General features: G+C 39.5%; 1 protein-coding gene across 2 annotated transcripts in view; it reads right to left on the bottom strand.

The window, feature by feature from the left end:
* Positions 1-9302: 9302 nt before the first annotated feature.
* The window catches only part of LOC127641295 (TLE family member 5-like), a 36533-nt gene continuing 24268 nt past the window's right edge, over positions 9303-21567 (bottom strand). Inside the window, exons 2-7 of one of the 2 annotated variants that reach the window (XM_052124200.1) lie at positions 20455-20543; positions 18316-18379; positions 16265-16309; positions 14476-14538; positions 13753-13827; positions 9303-10536 (exon numbers count right to left, since the gene is read on the bottom strand). In XM_052124200.1, coding sequence (XP_051980160.1) covers positions 10309-10536; positions 13753-13827; positions 14476-14538; positions 16265-16309; positions 18316-18379; positions 20455-20543 — 564 coding nt within the window. In that variant the 3' untranslated portion in view covers positions 9303-10308. Of the gene's footprint in view, positions 10540-13752; positions 13828-14475; positions 14539-16264; positions 16310-18315; positions 18380-20454; positions 20544-21567 lie in introns of both variants that reach the window. The other variant, XM_052124199.1, reaches the window with a different exon arrangement.

Here is a 21567-nt window from a genome sequence, read left to right as displayed (position 1 = left end):
GGCCCAGCCTGCCGCCGCACAAATATCTTCAATGGGTATCCCACTCGACCACGCCCACGAGGAGGCCATGCTCCTCGTAGAGTGAGCTCTGACGCCTCAGGGGCATTGAAGGCCCTTGGCTTCATAAGCCAGCCTATAGCATCCACTATCCAGCCGATATTCTTTGCTTTGAAACTGCAAGACCTTTAGAGCGGCCGCCAAAGCATCACGAATAGTTGTTCCGTCTGTCTGAACAGGGCAGAACGTTCCAAATATACTCTGAGCCCTGACCGGGCAGAGTAAATTAGCGTCGCTTTCGTCTGCTGGGGACGATAGCGCTGCCAGAGATATCACCTGTACTCTGAAGGGTGTAGAGAGCACTTTAGGAATATACCCGTGCTTTGGCCTAAGGACAACTCTGCAGTCGTTAGGTCCAAATTCCAGGCAAGCAGCGTTGATGACAGCGCTGCAGGTCGCCCACTCTCTTGACTGAAGCGAGTGCCAGCAAGAGCGTGGTTTTGAGCGAGAGCTGTTTAAGGTGCACGGTTCGGAGAGGTTCGAACGGGGCACCCTTGAGTGCATCCAGGACCGTGGCCAGGTCCCAGATCGGCACCGAGGGGGGGCGAGGAGGGTTCATCCTCCTAGCACCTCTTAGGAAACGAATGATTAGATCGTTTTTCCCTAATGAATGTCCTTTGTCAGGATTGTGTGACGCAGCTATGGCAGCCACATACACTTTGAGCGTGGAGGGTGTGCGGCCCACCTCCAGCAGCTCTTGCAAAAAGGCGAGTACACTTGGTATCTCGCACGATTTGGGGTTCAAGCTCTTGGTATCACACCAGTCGCTGAACACTTTCCACTTTTGGGCATATAAGCGCCTAGTAGAGGGCGCTCGCGCCTCAGTGATGGTTCTCAAAACTCCACTGGGGAGGTTCTCGGGAACCCGTTGAGGGGCCATGCATGGAGGGCCCACAGATCAGGGCGGGGATGAAAAATCATCCCGTTGGCCTGCCTGAGGAGGTCTAGCCTCAACGGAATCGGCCATGGGGCAGATTGCATCATCTGCATCAGTTCTGGAAACCACGTCTGGTTTTTCCAGAGTGGGGCTACCAGGAGCACTGCACATTTCACTTCCCTGATCCGACTGATGACCTGAGGTAGCATCGCGATCGGGGGAAAAGATACAAGGGGCGGCTCGGCCAGACCTGGGCGGCAGCGTCCGTGCTTTTGAAAAGAAAAGGGGCAGTGCGCATTTTCCCTGGAGGCGAAGAGGTCGACCTCCGCCTGCCAAGGGTTTGCCATAACCACTGCACCGTCAGGGGTGGAGAGACCATTCCCCTGGGAGAACCTTGTCTCTGGACAGCATGTCCGCCCCTGGTTCAGGGCGCTGGCACATGCGCTGCTCTTAGCGAGCGCAGGTGGTGCTGTGACTATAGGATGAGCTTCCTGGCCATAGAGTGCAGGGAGCTCGACCTGAGTCCACCCTGGCGATTTATATACTGAAACTACCGTCATGTTGTCCGTTCAGACCAGGGCGTGTTCGCTTTTCAGGTACGGAAGCAGGGCTCTGAGAGCCAAGGCGACCGCTTCGTTTCCAGACAGTTTATGTGTAGGCGCTTTTCGGGTTTGACCAAAAGCCGGAGACAGGCCTGCCCTCGTAAAGGGCCCCCATCCTATTTTGGAGGCATCTGTCGTGATCATTTTTCTCCGCGCATTCACGCCCAAACTCACGCCAGTTTGATACCAGTTGATGGCTTTCCAGGGCGTCAGGGCTTATACAGCCGTGATTCGCTCTGATCAAAAAGTGGCCCGAGCGCCACGGCGTGAGTGGGGACACGGCTCTTGAGCCAGCGCTGGAGAGGACGCATGTGCAACAATCCTAGCTGGAGTACAGCTGATGCCGTGGCCATGAGACCGAGCATTCTTTGAAATCGTTTGATGGGCGCGCGCACCGTTCTGAATGATGTTGCAAGGCGTCGAATAGAGAGCGTGGCGCTCTGATGAGAGGCGCTGTCATCTGCACTGAGTCTAGCACTATTCCCAGAAAAGAGATATTCTGGCTGGGGATAGCACGCTCTTTGCAAAATTGATTCTCAGACCCAGGCATTCTAGATGGCTGATAATCCAAGATTTGTGCGTCGTTAACTGATCCTCTGATTGTGCTATGATTAGCCAATCAGAGGTAATTCAGTATTCGCACTCCCCGCTGTCTCAGGGGGGAAAGTGCCGCGTCCATACATTTCGTGAATGTACGGGGGGCCAATGATAGGCCGAATGGTAGTACTGTGTACTGGTATGACTGTCCCTCGAAAGCAAATCTCAGAAAAGGCCTGTGATGAGGCGCTATCGGAATGTGAAAGCAAGCGTCTTTCAAATCCACTGATAGAAACCAATCCCCGGGGCGAACTTGCACGAGGTTATGTTTGGTTGTTAACATTCTGAACGAGCGAATCATTAAAGCTTTGTTCAGATGTCTGAGATCTAGGATGGGGCGGAGGCCACCGTCCTTTTTCGGGACAAGAAAATAGCGGCTGTAAAAACCCGCCTCGCTCATAGAGGGAGGAACAGTTTCTATAACGCCCTTCTCTATCAGTTTGAGCACCTCGGTGCGTAGAACATGTGACACATCTTTCCTCACTTTCGTCTCGAAAAGCGGGGTGGTCTGCGAGCGAACTGAAGTGAGTAACCATGTTTTATTATGTTCAAAACCCATTTCGGCATGTCGGGGATTTTTTCCCAGGCTTCTGCTCACACAGATATGGGCTGAATGTTGGCTGGGGGCGTGTCGCAGTGACGTATGGGCCCCACCGGCAAATTGCCTTGTGCTAACACAGAGTCTACAGCTCTCAGAGGCGCAGGTGCGCGCTGAGCAGCCGTGTTGAGTGCCGAGTGCAGGGGTGCGTGTGTGAATGCAGCTTGGCCGGTGGCGGCATATGCGCGACTGGCGAGAGCTGACGTGGATCTGCAGGGCTTCGAGGGATGAGAAGCTTTGGCCTTCCATCCAGCGGTGGAGGGTGGGCACAGATGGTTGGCCACGGCCTCCTCTAGGGGTGGAGTTGCCTCGTAGCCTCTTTCTCTCGCGCCGTCCACTGAGGAGAGCGAGGAAGAAAAGGAAGGCTTTAGGCGAGCAGAGTGCGGGGCTTTCCACGACTTCGTGAGTTCGTCGTGGACTTCGGGGAAGAAAGGAGAGGGTCTCTGTCGGGGGGCCTGCCGGCGCCCCTGCAGGAACCACTCGTCCAGCCGGCTGCGGGCGGGTTCTTCTGTGAAGGCATTTGAAACAACGCCTTGAAAAATTGCTCTTTTACTTTAAAAAGTGTCGCGGGGCGAGCGCTTGCAGTAAAGGATATGCGATGTGCGCCGGATGGCGTAGCAGAAGGCTTCGAAGGCAGCTGAAGGCGCCGGCGTCCTCCAAGCAGTCCTGCTGTATCCAAGCAGTCCTGCTGTGGGCTTTTCAACGGCGAAAGACTCCAACAGTCCGGTGGATCCAGCGAAGAGAAGGTGTTCGCTGAAGGAGATTAAATCTAAAGGAACTCGTATGACGGGGTGCCCATTATATAGCCTGGCTATGCTAATTTCGGCGGGCTCTGAGCGCACGAACGTGAGGCGCGCCCCCATTGGTCGCGCGTTCAGACTCGCCCCGTCATTGGTTCGAGCAGTTGCTGCAGCACAGCCAATGACCGAGCTGCCTCGCTCATTACTGTCTGCTGTGCAGCTGCAATGCGTTTTACATAAAGACTTCAATATTTCTCCAGAAACGGAGTTTTCCCATAGCGTAAGCTACTTACGCAATAGGAGAGACCCTCGATAGGGAACCAGATCATCTGCATACAGCAGGCATTTGATTTCTGAGTCGTGGGGAGTGAGAACAGGGGCTGTAGATCGCTCAAGAGTGGTTGTTAGTTTGTTGATGTAAATGTTAAACAATAGACCTTTTTCACAGACTGTGATGATGAGTTTCCGCCTTATTTAGCAGCGTAAATCTAATTTTTTTTATATATAAATGTTTTAAATATTGAGTGAAAATTCATAACTTTGTTTTGTGTTATATTACCCTGGAATTACTTAAAAAAAATGAATTACCACAGCTGTGAGAGGGATTCTATTACAGCTGCTGAGAGCGTGATTGTAAATTTGGCATCTTCTCGAATCTGACTTGCTTAATCCAACGCTCTCTATTTTTTCGTCTTCTGGAAAGTCATTCAAATGTAATAGTGGAGTTTCCCTTTTGGTTTTGGAGGAAATGGGTAAGTGGAAATAATATTTTCTGTGGTCTCCCATTCACCGCTGTCGAAGTTCTATCTGCAATTGTTTACTTCAGCATTCCAAAACCCAGAGTGTGAAAAAGGTCTATGTTGGGCTTAAACGGCAACCCTGTCTCACTCTACGCTCCTGCGTAATAAATCTTGTTCTTTTTTATCTAATTTTGACGCCACATTTACATTGTGTACATTGATTAAATGAGATCATAGGTTTTACCTCATATGCCACTTTCAATAAGTTTGTAAAATAATTCTTTGTGCCTGATTGAAATAAATGCTTTTTTAGAAGTCAATAAAGCATGCTAAATGTTTTCCTTTATTTTGTACAACATGTTTTAAAGTTTTACAGTTAAGGTTTGTAATGTGTAAATATAGTCAGATGTACGGTAATTTGGGAAAAATCCAATTTGATTTCTACTCAAGACATTGTGTGTTGTGCTGAAGTCCAAAAGTCTCGATTTAATTATACTACAAAATGTTTTTCCCAGGTTGCTACACACATAAATGCCAACGCAATTATTCAGGTGAAATATATCTCCATTTTAAAAGAGGGTTGTAACCAGTCCTTGATTCCACATGTCAGGGAAGTAACCTACACTCAGAATCACATTGAATAATTCTAGAATGGCTGATTGGAATTGAGTGCGAATATATTTAAACATTTCTTTCAATAGTTATTTCAGGTTGGTTTTGTATTGACTGACTTCTCAATTATTATCAGTTGCTTTTGGGTGTATTGTGCTTTTTTGGTTCTGAAATAACTAATTAACTGATTGTTTGAGTTAATGAAGTGATTGTACGGAGCATAAAACCAATGCACATTTGAATTAAACCTGAGGAATGATACAATCATGCAGTTGACCTTCCATTGAGAAAAATGTTAACACATTGAGAGATATTCATAATTTATTGGACACTAAATATTATACACAACATGAAATCAAGATTGATCCCATTTACTTTATTATTACACTTTCGTGGTTGTACGGTGTACGATTTATCAGTCTACATTATTCCAAAAAACAATGTTTTCATTAAAATGTAATAACATGCTCCGCCTCCAAAAATACTTTACTGTGATGTATGTGACAAATGGTTGGAATCCAATGAAAATGTACTCAAAATTCACATAAAATATTTGAAAAAAGCCAATATGGTAATCAGCCAATGGCAAAAATTTTCAAAAAGCCCAAATATCATATTACATGAACATTTAATCCAACTTCACTTAAAATATTCAAAAACTGAAAAAGTATTCTTTGACAAGGCTTTTGGTAGAAAAGCAGACATGGTTATAGGCCAATGTCCATAACATTAAAAAAAAAAAAAAATATATATATATACATATGGGCCAATATATTGATTTGTCGTTAACTGAACTTTGAGACAGTAAAAAAAAAAAATGGTCGAAATTACAGGAACGTTTACTCAAAATTCCCCTAAAATATTTAAAAACTGAAATTATTAGTTGACGAGGCTTTTGGTAAAAAAGTGGACATGGTTATCGGCCAGTGCCAAAAATAAAAACCATCGGCCGATATACGAGTAGGTCTGTCACTAACTTAAATGAGGTCAGAACCAAGCAATTTCAAATATGACAAACTCACCCTTTTCTACGTTTCAGCAACATTTAATTAGACCTCTAAAATGCCAACAGGAACACACACAAACAACAACAAAAACATCTCTACATTGAGTTGATTAATTTTATTTGTAAGGCACCAGAAGCATTTCCTTACTGCAGAAATTTCCATTTATGTATAGTAAATGTTTATGTACTTTTCCGTTTTAATATGGAATGAAGCTATTTTATAACACAATTACTTTTGCACTGTAGGTTGTACAATATACATAAAATGAATAGTTGAAAACCAAACAAAAGACTTTATAAGCACAATGCTTACAATGCTTTCAACAAATGTCAAAAGGCAAGCAATGAATTCCAGGAGACAGTTGTCAGGGATTCGGAAAGAAAAGTGGATGGGCGACAACCTGTTGTCAAGCGCCTCATGAGTTAAGAGTCCTCAAAAACGCAGACATATCATTCAAGACTGACACAAAAGAATCCTTTGCACATAAAGCTTTAAGTCTATATATAACGTATATATACAGTATGCCTGCTGCCCACCATTAAAACAAGCACTCTTTGCAATTGGCTAGATCGGATTCTTAAATTAACAATTACGCAGTGACCACTACTTTGCGCTATTTTAGCAAATAGATTCATTTGACCAAATGTCGTAAGCCACAGTCATGCACACTGATAAAGTTGTGCAATCAATTTTTACCAAAATGACAAAAAACAACGATGACCAGTTTTGTCAGACACAACAATTGTGACTTTATCCAAAGAAAAAGGGCAAGTTGTACTTAAGGATGAAAAGGCAAACAAATCTATGACTAGAATACTGATTTAGCTGTATGTTAGCAGTTCCTTCAGTATGACAAACACAAATCTTTCAGAGCTTTTGATGTTTGGATGTAAACTTGTGTGGCTTTAACTGAATCCATGTTAAATTATTTCTATATGGTGGGCATTTTGTATAATACGTTATCAAACAGACGCGGATAATATTAAAAAAAAAAAAACAGGATGCAACTCCAATTGAAATGGAGCTTAGTGTAGACTTGCTATGAGCTTACTGCCCCCTCTTGGTAGAATGACATTTTACACTATATATGCCATATCTTGATGCTTGGAGAGAAGGCATACTCAAATATTCTAATGTTTGCATTGTTTTCTATTTTTAGTTTATACCTAAAGACCACTTAAGGTAATGCAATGTGCTATCATTCTTTTTCATTTGTTGGGGGTTTATATTCGAGCTTGTTATACATAATTACTCTTTTCACATACTTCCTGTAGTGCTACCAAAAGTAAATAAAAGAAAAAAATTAAAGGTGCTTCTTAACAAATGCATGTTTTTAAAAATACATTGTCAGAAAAACAATATGACTACATTTCTCACCATGAAAAGAATCGACAGGGCTATATATATACACATACACATACACACACTACCGGTCAAAAGTTTTGAAACACTCATTCTTTATTATAATTATTATTATTTATTTTTTCTTGACATTTTAGAATAATAGAAAAGTCATCACAACTATGGAATAACTTAAATGGAAAGTATGTTGTGAAAGTATTTTAGCATCTTCACACTTTGCCTAGAGTTTGCCTAGACATGTACTCTTGACATTTTCTCAAACAACTTCTTGAGGAATCACCCTGAGATGCTTTTTAAACAGTATTGAAGGAGTCCCCATCTATATTGAGCACTTATTGGCTTCTTTTCTTTATTATTTGGTCCAAGTCATCCATTTCAAAAACGTTTTTTATTTATTTTTTTTTTTATTACCTTTTAGTTTAATAATGAAATAAATGAATATGGTGGCACAATCATATTTTTGTCTACAAAACTAATTTTAAACATTTAAGCATACGCCTTCAGATCAAAAGATTTTTAAGATCATGAGAAACATTTCACTCAAGTAGAAGTGTTTTGACCGGTAGTGTATGTACGGATAGATACTTAATTTTTTTAAACAGCATCCTTTTCACTTGGTGAGCAGGTTAGCTAGCATCTTCATCTAATACTCTCTAAGACAGCAAAAGAGTCCAACACTTCCAAACACATTAGAAAGCAGGCAAACAGGTACAGTATGTTAAAGGGTCTTTTATAATGTTTTCTCTCTTTAGCAAGCTTCATTTTAACAGTACTCAATGGTAAATCTTACAAAACTATGTCCAGGTCATATTTAATTCAAAAATAAATACATAAATTCTGATTTAAATTTTACATGATGTAAATGAAGCCTATTTTTATGACTCTTCAGATTGCTTGCATAGTGACATTATTTTAATGATCATTAAGCACATTTCTCCTCCATATTCTCATTACCGTAATATTACATCAGGATGTTTTTACTTTGAGGGTTTTTTGTTGTTGTAATTGTATAAAATACAAATATAAAATAAAAATGCTCTAATTAAATTATTCATTTCAAATAGCATAAATTAAAGTCAGTACAACAAATAATAATGACATATAAATGTACAAACTAATTTTTTATGTTTCCCATTACAGTCTTAAGTCATGAAAATAATGGCAGAACCCTAAACATCTTTTGACGTTCTTTAAGCAAAATATAATTTTTGTAAATACAGTAAAATTGCTGTAATAAAACTATTCTATTATTCTATCTGCTCCAATTAAAGGCAAGTAAACAAATACTACAATTTAATATACATTTAAAAATAAATGTGCATTACAGTACTAAGAATGAGATGTTTTTATTACAGTAATGAGAAGTGGGGGTAAATGTCGTGAAAATGTCGGAATGCAAAAAATCTTAAATGGTCCTAAGACTATATTTTCTTTGAGCAAAATAGAATTCCTGTAAATACAGTAATACTTACTGTACTACAGACAAAATACAGTGATACAAATTATATTAAAATCAACTCGAATTAAACAGTTCAACACATACTACAATTACATATACATTTCCGATAAAAAAAAAAAAACTAATTCAGTTTATTCGCATTAGAGTAATAAGATAGATTTTTGAATTACGGTATTGAGAAGTGTGCGTGTGAGTGAAAATTCTCTTTTACTCACCCTCATGCCATCCCAGATGTGTACGACTTACTTTCTTCTGCTAAACACAAATGTAGATTTTTAGAAGAATATCTCAGCTCTGTTGGTCCATACAATGCATGTCAATGCTGGCCAGAACTTTGAAGGCCCAAAAAGCATATAAAGGCAGCATAAAAGTAATCCATAAGACTCCAGTGGTTAAATCCACGTCTTAAACGATACGTTAGGTGTGGGTGAGAAACAGATACATTTAAGTATTTGTTTTACCATACATTGCATGAAGAATGTAAATTACCAAAAACAAAAGAATGTGAAACTGGAGAATGATAGTAAAAGGACTTAAATATTGCACTGTTTCTCGCACACACCTATCATATCACTTCTGAAGACATTGATTTTAACACTGGAGTCTTATGGCTTACTTTTATGCTGCCTTTATGTGCTTTTTGAAGCTTCAAAGTTCTGGTCACCATTCACTTGCATTGTATGGATCTACAGAGCTAAAAATTATTCTTCTAAAAATATTAATTTGTGTTCAGCATAAGAAAGAAAGTCATACACATCTGGAATGGCATGGGTGATCTATACCTTTAATTGTCGTGAAAGTGTTGGAATACAAAAAATAGTAAAAGGTCCCAAAAATGCTAAATTTTCTTAAAGGAAAATATAAAAATTAAAAAATTCACTTTTGATTTTGGGGTTAAAAATGACCTAGACATTTAAGATTCACCCTTCTAATGTTTTCTCAAGCTCCAATTGTGACCCACTTTGCAGTTTAAGGTAGGATATACTTCTACAAAAGGCAATGCAACAACAGACATGCCTTCGAAAAAAAACAACAACAATCCTTTAAACTCTAAATGGATTACGCCGCAACTAAGTTTTTCGATTCAATGTTGCTTTTACAGTAACTGCCTGGAGCCAAAGTGCTTCTGACTAAGTTATTGTAGATTATAGCTTTAAAAGGTGAAAGATTTTAAGAGGGAGCGAGTGAAAAAAAAAAAGAGAGAGGGGGATTTTAACAGAATTATTACTGGAGGGAAGATGGTCCATTAACAAGAACACCTTTTTCTAGACCATTGTCACTATGAGGATAAGAAATACACACACACACACACACACACACACACACACACACACACACACACACACACCACACACACACACACACACACACACACACACACACACACACAGGCAAGAAAGAGTGTAACTAAAATAAAATCAAGCATCCGCAACACAATAATAAGGGGGTGTAAAAATACGTTTATAAAGCTGGTTGAATGAACTTGAAATAATGAGGTTAGGGCATCTGAAGACAGTAGCAATGTTGAAGAAGGACAGAAAGATGGAGGGAGAGTGTGAAGGAAAAGAAAAAGGAATATAATTGTGTGAGTATCTGGAACAAGTGCCTCTACATTGAGCTCTGGATGATTGGACGAAAGAACGGATCTGGCCGGCATCTAGTCAGACTTGTCTCCGTCTTCCTCGCGGTGGCTGTCGGAGGTCTCGCGCGTGCTCTTGTCCTCTTTGGCCAGCTGGGCCTGCGAGGCCAGAATACTGGAGAGGGAGAAGAGGCCGGAGCTGGAGGTGACCGCAGGAAGGCCGGCCGGTTGGCTCAGGCCGAGGGGAAGGGGAGTCATGGGCAGAGCCAGTCCCTGCAGCTGGGAGAGCTGGTGAGCCTGAAGTTGCTGCTACAGAATGGGGACAGAGAGAATGTGTTGTCACTTGTGTCAAATTTAATGATAGTTTTCTATGTACTTATTAAACATATTGTTTTACCTTAATTGCTTCAGCTTGTATTATTCTCACAAATCATTTGCTTTGGGGGAAAAAAAACATCTGCTAAATAAAATGTACATATAAATATCTAATATATATCTTTATGAACCACATTTGAAGCCATTGTAAAATAGCTCACGCATATCATATTGAGCCTTTAAATCATGCCTAAAAACATCCCATTGTAAAATGACAGCACTTTTATTTTTTATTTGTATTTAATTTCATTTAGCATTTTCATTATTTTGTCAATACAACTTGTTAACCTAATAAGAACTGTTGTTATTAAAGTGTCAGTCCATCTGAAGTGGTCCAATAATTGTAAAGTTTGACCATATTTAATTTTCCCATTTTTGTTTTGAGTGATTACCTCTATGTATTGGTATTATAAAACAATACATTTTTCTTTGTTTAAACATGGCAGCCATCTTTGTGTCATGGCAAACTACACATTTTGGTTATACAGATGTTTATGGAAACCTTGATATGTCAGCTCAGGATGGCCCTAGCTACTTGGGGAAAAAAACTGATCTGTAGAGCACATTACAAGGTACGCATACACACACACATGCACGCATGTTCCTTAGACTGAGAACTTTAGTCCTAATGTAACGATCAAGACTGCTGAAAGTTCCACTTTTAAGGTCAGTTTATAATGGGAAGGATTCGAGTTCTAGTCCTAATTCTTTTTTAGGGGGTACTTGGGTAAGTATAGTGTGCACGCAGAACATTTCAGGGTTAAGACTTCGGGTCGATTATTTCAGGTTGGGGACCAGGATAGGAACCTGAAATTTTCACAGAAATGAATCCTCTATGGAAGCATTCTGCTCTAAGAAATGTGAGTTTGAGATTCCACAGGTTACAAAGCTAGGGCTAGTAGAATCTGGGGAAAAGCTTACTTTATTCATGCATTTTGAGAAATTAACAGATGTAATAAGCATAACAAATAATAAAAACGAACTGTATTTTACAGTAATTATGTTTTTGACTGACTGACCACAATTTCAAGCTACATTTTTTATTAGAAGCTGTGAGATTTTCTCACTCGGTCTCTCTGAAGTGTTGTGGGAGCAACATGGCAGGTGTCAGTTTTCTGAGAACATAGTTCATGATTTCCCATCCTCAGTAGATATCTTGAATGATGTTCTTGGTCCAATTGGGTGGAAGAATTTTACAAAAACATCAAAGTTTTCCTTGCTGGTGTCCTCAATCAAGCATAACCACCAATGGTCATCATAGACACAAGTGACAGTCATATAGGATCAGGGGGACAGATTTCATTACTGATTGTTCTTCAAACACTTGCGATACAGATGTAAAGAAGCACCTGATCGTAGTCACTGACACCGCCTCAAAACGGTGACATTTTCTTGTACCCGGAATTCTATCACACTTATCGAACCGGTCCTTGAGTTTCAGTTCATGAAGTTCAGTTACTTCCTCACTTTTGACGTAGATATATGTAACCTCCTTAATCTTCTCGTTGCAAAAGAGGAACATATCTTCAGGGGTGAGGATTTGACCCTCTGATGTCCTCTACAAACTGGCTTTTGTTGTTTATGCTTAGTTGTTCCCCCAACCCAGTCACATGTATTTTTTGACCAAAGTTTAAGCAGAGCACTAGTGAAGGAACAGGGGATCCTTCCCGAGTTAGGAAAGATGAAAGGTATTGGTTTTGAGCTTGAATTCCAGGTACAAGAAAATGTCACAGTTTTGAGGCTCATAGATCATCAGATTGGCTAAAAACATTTTAGTCTTTGCAAATGACATCATCAGAAATAATGTAGTACTTTGTCCAGCTTCGTGGAAAGCTAAATCAATCGTATTAGGATTCAGATCACTGCAACCACAGGTGAAAGTCATCCAAATATGGGCAGAGAGGATCATTCACTATTTACATATGGCCACCAGGAGATGGTGCCAAGTACATGACACAGATTCAATGATGGCACAAATGACACAGAATGGAACTGAATGAGATCACGCTACTAATGCCTGCATTGTTTGGAGAGAGAGCATACTTTAGTCATTGTTGTAGCTGCATGTGTAATTAGTTCTTATGTACAATTATAGTTTTATTTATGTGGAGAGGCTTTATAACACTTTTGAACACTGGGATTTATTATTTTTGTAATGTTATAACTTTTGATTGCTTTGTCATATCAACACAACATTTTACTCAATTACGAATGACACGATTGGAAACACCCACAGATATGACAAGTCAAAAAAAAAAGTTTAAATATATATTATTTTTTTTTTTTTGTGATTTTCAGAGAGTCTCAGAATTACCAAATTAAACAAAAGTAAACAAGTCTACAAAAATGTTAGTGAAGAGTGAAAAGTGAATTTGAAGAAAATGAAAAGGTAAATATCACTTATGAGCAGAGTATTTTTATTGGGTGTCATATCAAATCACGTTGAGATTTTGCAACTGAAAATTTGAAAATATTTTTATTGTGCATTTAGGACACATAAAATGTTAGTTTTGAAATTCTCCTTGGCAAGCAAAAGGAGGCTGCCATTTTACTTTAAAAACATAAAAAATTTAATTTCAACAAAATAATTTTATTAAACACAATACGCAGATGTGCAGGAAATTAAAGTATGGTGGGAATTTCCATGACTTTCAGAAAAATGACAAAAACGAAATAAATCTCCTGTGATGTATGCACATCCACTGTTGGATATTGTTAGTAGATAAATAACTGTATGTAAAAAAACAAAAACAAATAAAAAAGTTGTAACTAAAAGTGCCCAAAGTTTAAGACACCCACATATTTAGGACTAGCCTATTTTGTTTATTTAATTTTTTCATCTTTATTATTTTGTCAATATAGCTTTTTACTTCATATATACAGTATGCTGCTTCAACGCTGTGAGCAATTTGTCAATATAAATGCAGAGTTTGTAATGCCAACAAAGCAAACTAAATTAAATTGAAAAGAGCCATACAAATACACAAATCAGTGTGAAAGTAAAACCCATGGCAACAACACACAAAACTCATCAATAACACCCCCTATTTCATAAACAATTAAACTGCCACAGACTAATTTATATGCATTTCCACAAGCTTAGCCTATAAACCTGTACATGTTCACCCACACACACAAAAAGCCTACCCGTATGATGGAGTTCATCTCTGGTGGGGTGACCTGTTTGGCCCTCTCTATCGCCCCCAGGACCTGCTGCTGGTGCTGAAACAGACAAATCACATAGTTTCATGGCAGCTCATAGCATACAGTATGTAATAATCCATTAAAATCATACAATGTACAGTATGTAAGTACAAGGGTAGATATTTGCTCTGAAAATGGTTCAATTTGATTACAATAATTAACTGAATGATTGAAGAATCATAAATGTTTGACTGAATCATTTGATCAAGAATTGGTTCAATTCAATTATTTCAAAAGATTCATAATTTTGACCAAAAATATGCTGAAAACACAAATGTAAATTAAGGGACAATTTACAGAAACAATACTCAAGGCTCAAGAATTATTTTTTATACATTTTTTTTATAAGAAATAAATGCGCAATACCCCTCATTTAACCCCTGATTATAGTCATTATAATAGTTTTTTATTTTACGTAAGCAGTGCATTACATTTTCAATGCAATCGATCTGAGAATGCATTTTACACCATAGTATTTACTATATAATATAATACACATTAAAATCAGTGTTAACTCTAAATGTTCAGTAAATCAAATAAAAAAATAAAAAATCAAATAAAAATCACAGATAATAAATATGCTCATTGTGACTCAATGTGCACATTTACAAATGACATGCTACTAAAGCTGTAAATGTTCAGGTAACTGTGTATCTCTCTCTGTACCTCTTGAGACAGGTAAGGCAAGACTTGAGCACAGATCCCGTTTAATCTCTTCACAATCTCTGCCTGCAGGGGGAGAGAGAGGCAGACACACACACACACACACTTCAGCAAATTCTTCCCTTTCAAAGCGGTCAAAAATCCCCACTCAGACCCCAAAATATAAGCAGTCCTCTGCAATATAATTGTATTACATATGTGCACCTCAATATTACTGACAATATTAAAGTGTGTAATGTCTGCAGTGCTAGCAACACCAAACAGAATTGTAAAAGCAATAATCACTGTATTCAAACAGAACCCAAAGGGGTGTGAGCTCCAAATTGCCTTTGAAGATAGAGGGAGTCCTAACATTAACCATGAGTGGAAGTGATGCCCCCTTATGGCGTTGGCGCAACCCCCTTTTGGAGTAACCCTGCCCCCTTTGAAGTAACCCTGCCCTCTTTTGGAGATCCCACTCCCATTTGGAGGTCTCCGGCCTGCAGCTATACCTACTTATATATATATAGCCTGGCTGATATATTGGTCTATAATCACACTAAAACTACTGATGAATTATAGAAATGGAAGTAGGAATAGATAACGTTTTCATTAATTGGCCAGGGGTACAGTTCTTGACCAATGATGATAATCTTTACATATCGGCCATACATCTGCCAATCAATCAGCCTACCCGATATATTGGTACATCATTACATTAAAACTAATGGTAGATCAAAGAATCAAAACTAATTTTGAATCAAAACTATTGGTAGACTATAGAATTGAAACTAGGAAAAGTTCATATTTCAGTTCTCTACTGATGCGATTATCTCCAAATAGCCAAATATCAGCCAATTTATTAGCATAGCTGATATATTGGTCTAACGTTACACAATTGTTTTTGGTAGATTTTAGAATTAAAACTAGGGATCCAAACAGTTCTTTCTTGCATTGAGTTAATAAAACTAAAGAGGTTTAGAAGGAGAAAAAGGGGAATGTCAGAAAAGCGTGATTTATTCAAATACTGAAAAAGCCTTCACGAGCTAGAGAAAACATTTTTGAGACAAAGTGGGAGAGTGAAAGAGATGGGCAACAATAACCCTGTTTCAATAGCTTGCCATGCTAACACTTCAAATAGCATGCAAGAGAGAGAGATAGAGAGAGATAGTAAAGATAGAAAAGAGTAGTGTGAAATGAAATGATTGTATACCAAGCACTGGCATGGCTTATTCTTGCATTCATACCCTGCATTTCCCTCTCTCTCCCCTTTGCTGGCTGATGTTTTTAAGCATATTTAACCTGGGTCACATAAAAGGGCAGGGACTGATGAATTGTGTACGTGAGACTGGGTGAGGTGGCGGCAATGGCGCGTGCCTAGATTTCTGTGCTGACGTGCAGTCTGTCAATCTGTGTACCACTGAAAATCACATCCAGCCACTGTGTGTGCAAGTGGCCACTTACTGTCTGGCTTAAATGAAAGACACAAAGTATGGCTGATAGGATCCAAATATGCAAAATTTCAAGAGGTTAAATGCTATGCAAACAAAAGGGTTTAAAGTCACATTACAGCTGAGAACATAAGAAACAACAACCCGAGGAGTGTAATCAAAGAGTATGCAATGAATAAATAAATTTGTGTAGATATTCATTGGTGTCGTACACCATTGACACTTCTGTGTGAAGACAGTCTATGTACTAACTAGTAAATGCATTCAATAATGTTCAGCAAATATGATGAAACATAAAATTAGTGTTCGTGAAGTGCAATTTGTTATCGGAGATGAGTTAAGTGAGAAAGAGGCAGACTCACCTGCTTGTGCATTTCAATGTTCAGCCCATAAGACATCTCATAGTACTGCAAAAAAAATAAACAAAGTTAGACAAGAATACGCCATTTAATTTTACAACACTTATAAAAAAAACAAACAAAAAAAACAAAACTGGGCCCAAACTTAACAGATGTACAGGTGTATGGGTGCGTGTACTAAGTGCTTAAGCATGGTGTTGCTACCATGGGGTCGTGGGAGTATTCTATGTACTTCTTAATAGCATTTATTTACACTTCAGCGTTCAGGAAATAGGTGGATATCCATAGGCTGCACCTATACATAAAATATGCAGCTTGCCTTGTGCTTAAGATATTATGTGAAATGTAGGCTACAACGTAACCAGAACGCAAAGGTAAATTTAAAATATCCACTCCAATACACTCCTGGAGGAATTTTGGTTTGCTGCAAATGCTGAATATACAAAAATTGGTGTGAAGCAGGATTCAGCACTCTTTTTGTATCAAGGCCAAATATCAATTCAAGCAGTTATGTAATTGTTCCTCTGAGATACTAAAGTGTACAATTCTGTGACATAGTCAGGGATGTGGGGAAACCATGGTTTTAATACAGTACCCTGAAAACCTATTGCGAGGGAACGAAAAACCTATTACGAGGGAACGAAACCCATTGCGAGTGAACGAAACCCATTGCGAGGGCAAGCAAAACCCATTGCGAGGGAACGCAAAACCATTACGAGTGAACGAAACCCATTGCGAGGGAATGCAAAACCTATTATTATTATTGAGGGAACTAAAATCTTATTGTGACGAATGAAAAACGTATTGCAAGAGAACACAAACTATTACGAGGGAACACAAAACTATTTCAGAAAATTAATTTCCATCCTGTCCTCTATGGGGTTCCGTAGGGTCACAAGAATTTTGTAACAGAAAAAATGGGTTGCAGAAAGCTTTGGAACCTCCAGTTTTAAATCGTGATTTTCTTGCTGATCACCCAAACGTCTACAAGCAGATTCAACTATAACACAACCTCAGCAACAAAATGAGATTGTAGAGCACCAGAGATGGAGCCAGAGTTGAATTCAGAGTCGGCTTTGCAAAGCAGCCGTGGGTCTCTAAAGCAATTACCACCCACGCAAAACAGACGCCCACCCTCCCTATCTTCAGCGGGTGCGGACAGAGCAGGGGAACCCGATAGGCTATTAGAGGGAGTGGGGGGGCTCTGGCTGATGCACGTGAGAGCTCCGCCGCACAGATTAAATGAGATTAAGCCGCTCAACGGATCAATTAGAGGCGGAATATCAGACGGAAACATGGGGCCAGGGCCGGAGACAACAAGGTTAGAGGAGGTGGAGAGAGGAGGGGAGGGAAATATCACAGGGGTGGGGGTGTGTGGGTTTGTGTAGAGAAAGAGAGAGAAGAATATGGACAAAAGAAAGAATGGTAGATAAGGTAAATGGTGGAGAAGGGGATGTTAGTTATTTTTTACTACATCACCTTGCAGTGTGCTGGGTGAAGAAAGATACTTGCATCACGTTTGTTGCGCACTCAAGCATTAACATACGCATAGATTAATTTTTTAAGGGCAAAAAAAAAACAAAAACTGTTTCATTCCATGCTTTTTATCTGACCATTATGAGTCGACCATTTTGGCATTTCTACACTAGATGGCACACAAAACACTTTTTTTCCAGTAACAAATACATAAACTCGGTAGGAATGTCATTTTAGAATTTTGTTCGCGTACTCCCATCATCACCTCGCATACCCGAAGTGGTACGCATACCCCAGTTTGGGAAACACCCCGCCCCCCTCTATTTTATAATGAAATAATTTGTAGTTAGAAGTTTTTGTTTCTTTACATACAAGAGAACTCCTCCAGTTAGTTCACAAACAGTGAGGTGTAGATATTCTAAATTGATTAAGTCAAAAACGACACTGGTATCGACTGATACTGGGAGTTTAGGTATCAGTCGATAGGTGCATCCTTAATTTATTGTGGATGTGAATACTTTGGCCACTTCTAGTCTAAGGCACATTCCTCTAGAGGAGAGTGTTCTCTGCAGACTTACCATGATATAATGACGCTGCATTTCTGACTTCTCGCTGGCCAGCTTGTCACATTCGAGCTTCAGACTAGAAAGACCAAAACAAAAAACACTGGTGAAACACTGTCAACACTGGACATCTACTACATAACTAGATTTTGAAGAATTCAGACAGCTTGAAACTTTTATTTTTGGGCTTCAGCCACTTTTTATTGGCCGAGACAGTAGAGTGGGTACAGGAAATTAATGACGCTGTCACAACTAACTTCTCTGATTATCGATTAAAGCTGAAGTGTGCAATTTAACCAAATGAAAACACAAAAGTAAACGATTACAAAATAAACTTTTTCTAACAGATTTTTCATTATAGATTTTTAGCGATTAGTTGTTGCAGCCCTACACTAAATAAATGAAGGAAAAAGTGGGGGGAATGCAATCAGGACATGACACAGGCTGGAATCATATCTGTGGATCCGACATGAGCACCAAGGCTCAATGTGTCTCGAGCATGTGTGCGAACCACTAGGCCATTGTTCCTGACATATAGGAATGTTTCAGGTTCAATAAAATTAAAAAAAAATTATTAATTCATAAGAGGAGGATTTCTAGGCGTCATTGCTCGCACACTCTTTTTCAGTTCTGCCCACAAATTTGGATTGAGGTCAGGGCTTTGTGATGGCAACTCCAATACCTTGAGCAGTTATATTAATTCTGTTAAAAATGTGCATTTTATTTGCACTGTAAAGCTGTTTAAAATCATAATTTTTATGTTTTATGGTTTATTGCACTGTCGTCATGGCAAGTTGTAAAATTAGATATACTATAACTTTACACAGAAAAGTTAGCAAGCGATTTATCACACTAAAAACGTGTTAACACCCAGACTGTTTATGTCTTGTGGCTATAATTTTGAAACTGAGTATTTTACCTTATACGAATTGGCCCCATTTACTTCCATTGTAAGTTCCTTACTGTATCCTCAATTTTTGTCAAATGTATTTTTGTTTGCGGTAATATACATTATGCCACAAATGCGGTCACTGAGCATAACTTGTATAAAACCTGGAAAATTCCTTCAGAGACAAAGTCAATGAAATAAACTCCATTGGGTTTGCCATTACTTCTTTTGTTCCCAAAGAAAACAAAGACATGGAATTTCCATCATAATGAAAAATCTAAATCAATTAGCAGTTCCATATGGAAAAGGATTATGCTTGGTGTCGAACTGGAATGGATCCAGCGATCATGCGAAAGCAAGCCAAAAGAAAGTATCTCATCTATATAAGAACAAAGTGACAGCCCCTAAATTCAATACTAGAGGGTTCGACGGCGTATGACAGCATGGCTGTGTCTCTTCATACCTCTCCAGACTGCTGCCTCCACTTATCCCAAAAAGGGGTGGGGGGTGCTGCTATGACTGTGTAACATATATTGGGGGTTGTCATGGTGACCATCCTCCCTGCTGCCAGGCTACCTGTGATTGGCCATGCCAGCCACTGATTGGCCAAGACCTCCTGAAGGTTCCAAAGATGCTCTCAGAATAAAAAAATGACAAAAAACAAAACAAAAAAACCCCAGACACATTGGAGTTTTATTGCCGTTTCTTTCCACCTCCAAATCGCTCCTGCTGTCAACTTTATTTTGATTTATGTATTCCCTGATCTATTTATGCATTTGTAGACAGGAGCGACAGCTCAGCTAGGCTCTGGAGACTGCCTGCAGTATATTTCATTTAAAAGGCAGAACACAGCACCAAAAAAAGCCCTTGTCTTTTGAATCTCAATTGAAGTCAATGGCGGTGAATGCGCACTCTGAATACACATAAAAAATGTAGTGCCAATTCTTCTATGTACCAGGGTTAAATGAGGGTTCGCTCGTTGTCATGGGAATAGGCAGGGAAAGACATGTTGCCTTAAAGACAGGGTCGTGGCTGTGTCTTTGTGTCTATTAAAGTCTTTTCAGTCGCCTTATAGAGTCATGGCATCAGACAGATCACAGTAGCCATTCCCTTTTAATCGGCATGGGAAACGAGGCACTGTGGGCTGCTTGTTAGATTCAATTAAAGCAATGAAAATATACACAAGCTAATTGCTAGTTTAGTCGAACAGCTTTGTAGAGTACTGCCTTAAGGTATTGAAAGCATGTGTGTGTGTGTGAGCGTACCTGTGGTATTGTGCTTGGAGGAACTGGAACTCATCCTTTATGCGGTCGCACGAGTCTGACGTCGTGAACTTTAGTTGCTGTGATGAAGCCTGCAATGAAACCAGTTTACAGCAGTCAATCACATTATTCAGTGCACGTATATTAAAGGGATAGTTCACTCAAAATTGACAAATGCTAGGCAAAATGTTAGCCTATATTCCAAAGTAGAAATCAGCTTTACGTGTGCAACTTCGTCTCCCACACAGTGCACATAACTCAAATGTGTCATCGGCATGGATTGTCTGCACAAACCCTGGTTTTTCTAGACCCATGAACAGTGCGCGTCTGTGCGTATGGTCTGCACATGTGCCTGACTGTACTAAAAAAAGTGTCACAAAACCGTTGTAATGTGCATGTGTCGAACACCTACCGGCCAAAAGAGTATACTGTAAAAAGGCTGAGCGTTGCGGAACAGCATGCGGAAAAACAAACTATACCTTAGCTATTTGTCACCATTCACTTTTCTTGCATTTTCTTTCATACAACAAACATTAAAGGTGAATATTTGATGACAATTTTCTTTTTTGAGTGAACCAGTCCTTTAAATTGGGCCGGAACAATCTGGAATGGAATACTGGACCCTTGGATTAAAAAAAAGAAACTGCCAGTTTGTCAATTTAATACATCCATGTATATCGACATATATTGTGCATGTCAGATATTGCCTTTGGCCCCAAAACCTCAACACAAATTTTAAGCCTCCCCCACCCCACCTCCAATAACCCAATTTAACCCCTGTATATATCACAGCATCAGCTGGGCATTCAGGGCTTGGATCACTGCCACATTTCAAATGAGAATGCAAAGACGGGCAAATTCCAGCCAAAACAGATGAGGCATTTGAAATGCAGAGAATATTACATTCAAGTTTGAATTCACCAAAGTGTAACTCTTGAAAAAGCACAGAATAAAATGTTGTAAGGCTTTCTGCAACATTCAAAACTCATAATTTAGTACGTCGGTCATGTTTGGAGCTTGATGTCATCCAGGTTTTTGAATAACATGTATTCCACTTGCAGGCAAGCTTATTTCCCTTGTGTGGGGGACCACACCTGCAGGAAAAATGCAGATGTT

The sequence above is a fragment of the Xyrauchen texanus genome, chromosome 50 (genome assembly GCF_025860055.1).
Source record: "Xyrauchen texanus isolate HMW12.3.18 chromosome 50, RBS_HiC_50CHRs, whole genome shotgun sequence".
Lineage (NCBI taxonomy): Eukaryota > Metazoa > Chordata > Actinopteri > Cypriniformes > Catostomidae > Xyrauchen > Xyrauchen texanus.
This window is presented reverse-complemented; position numbering and strand designations above follow the sequence as displayed.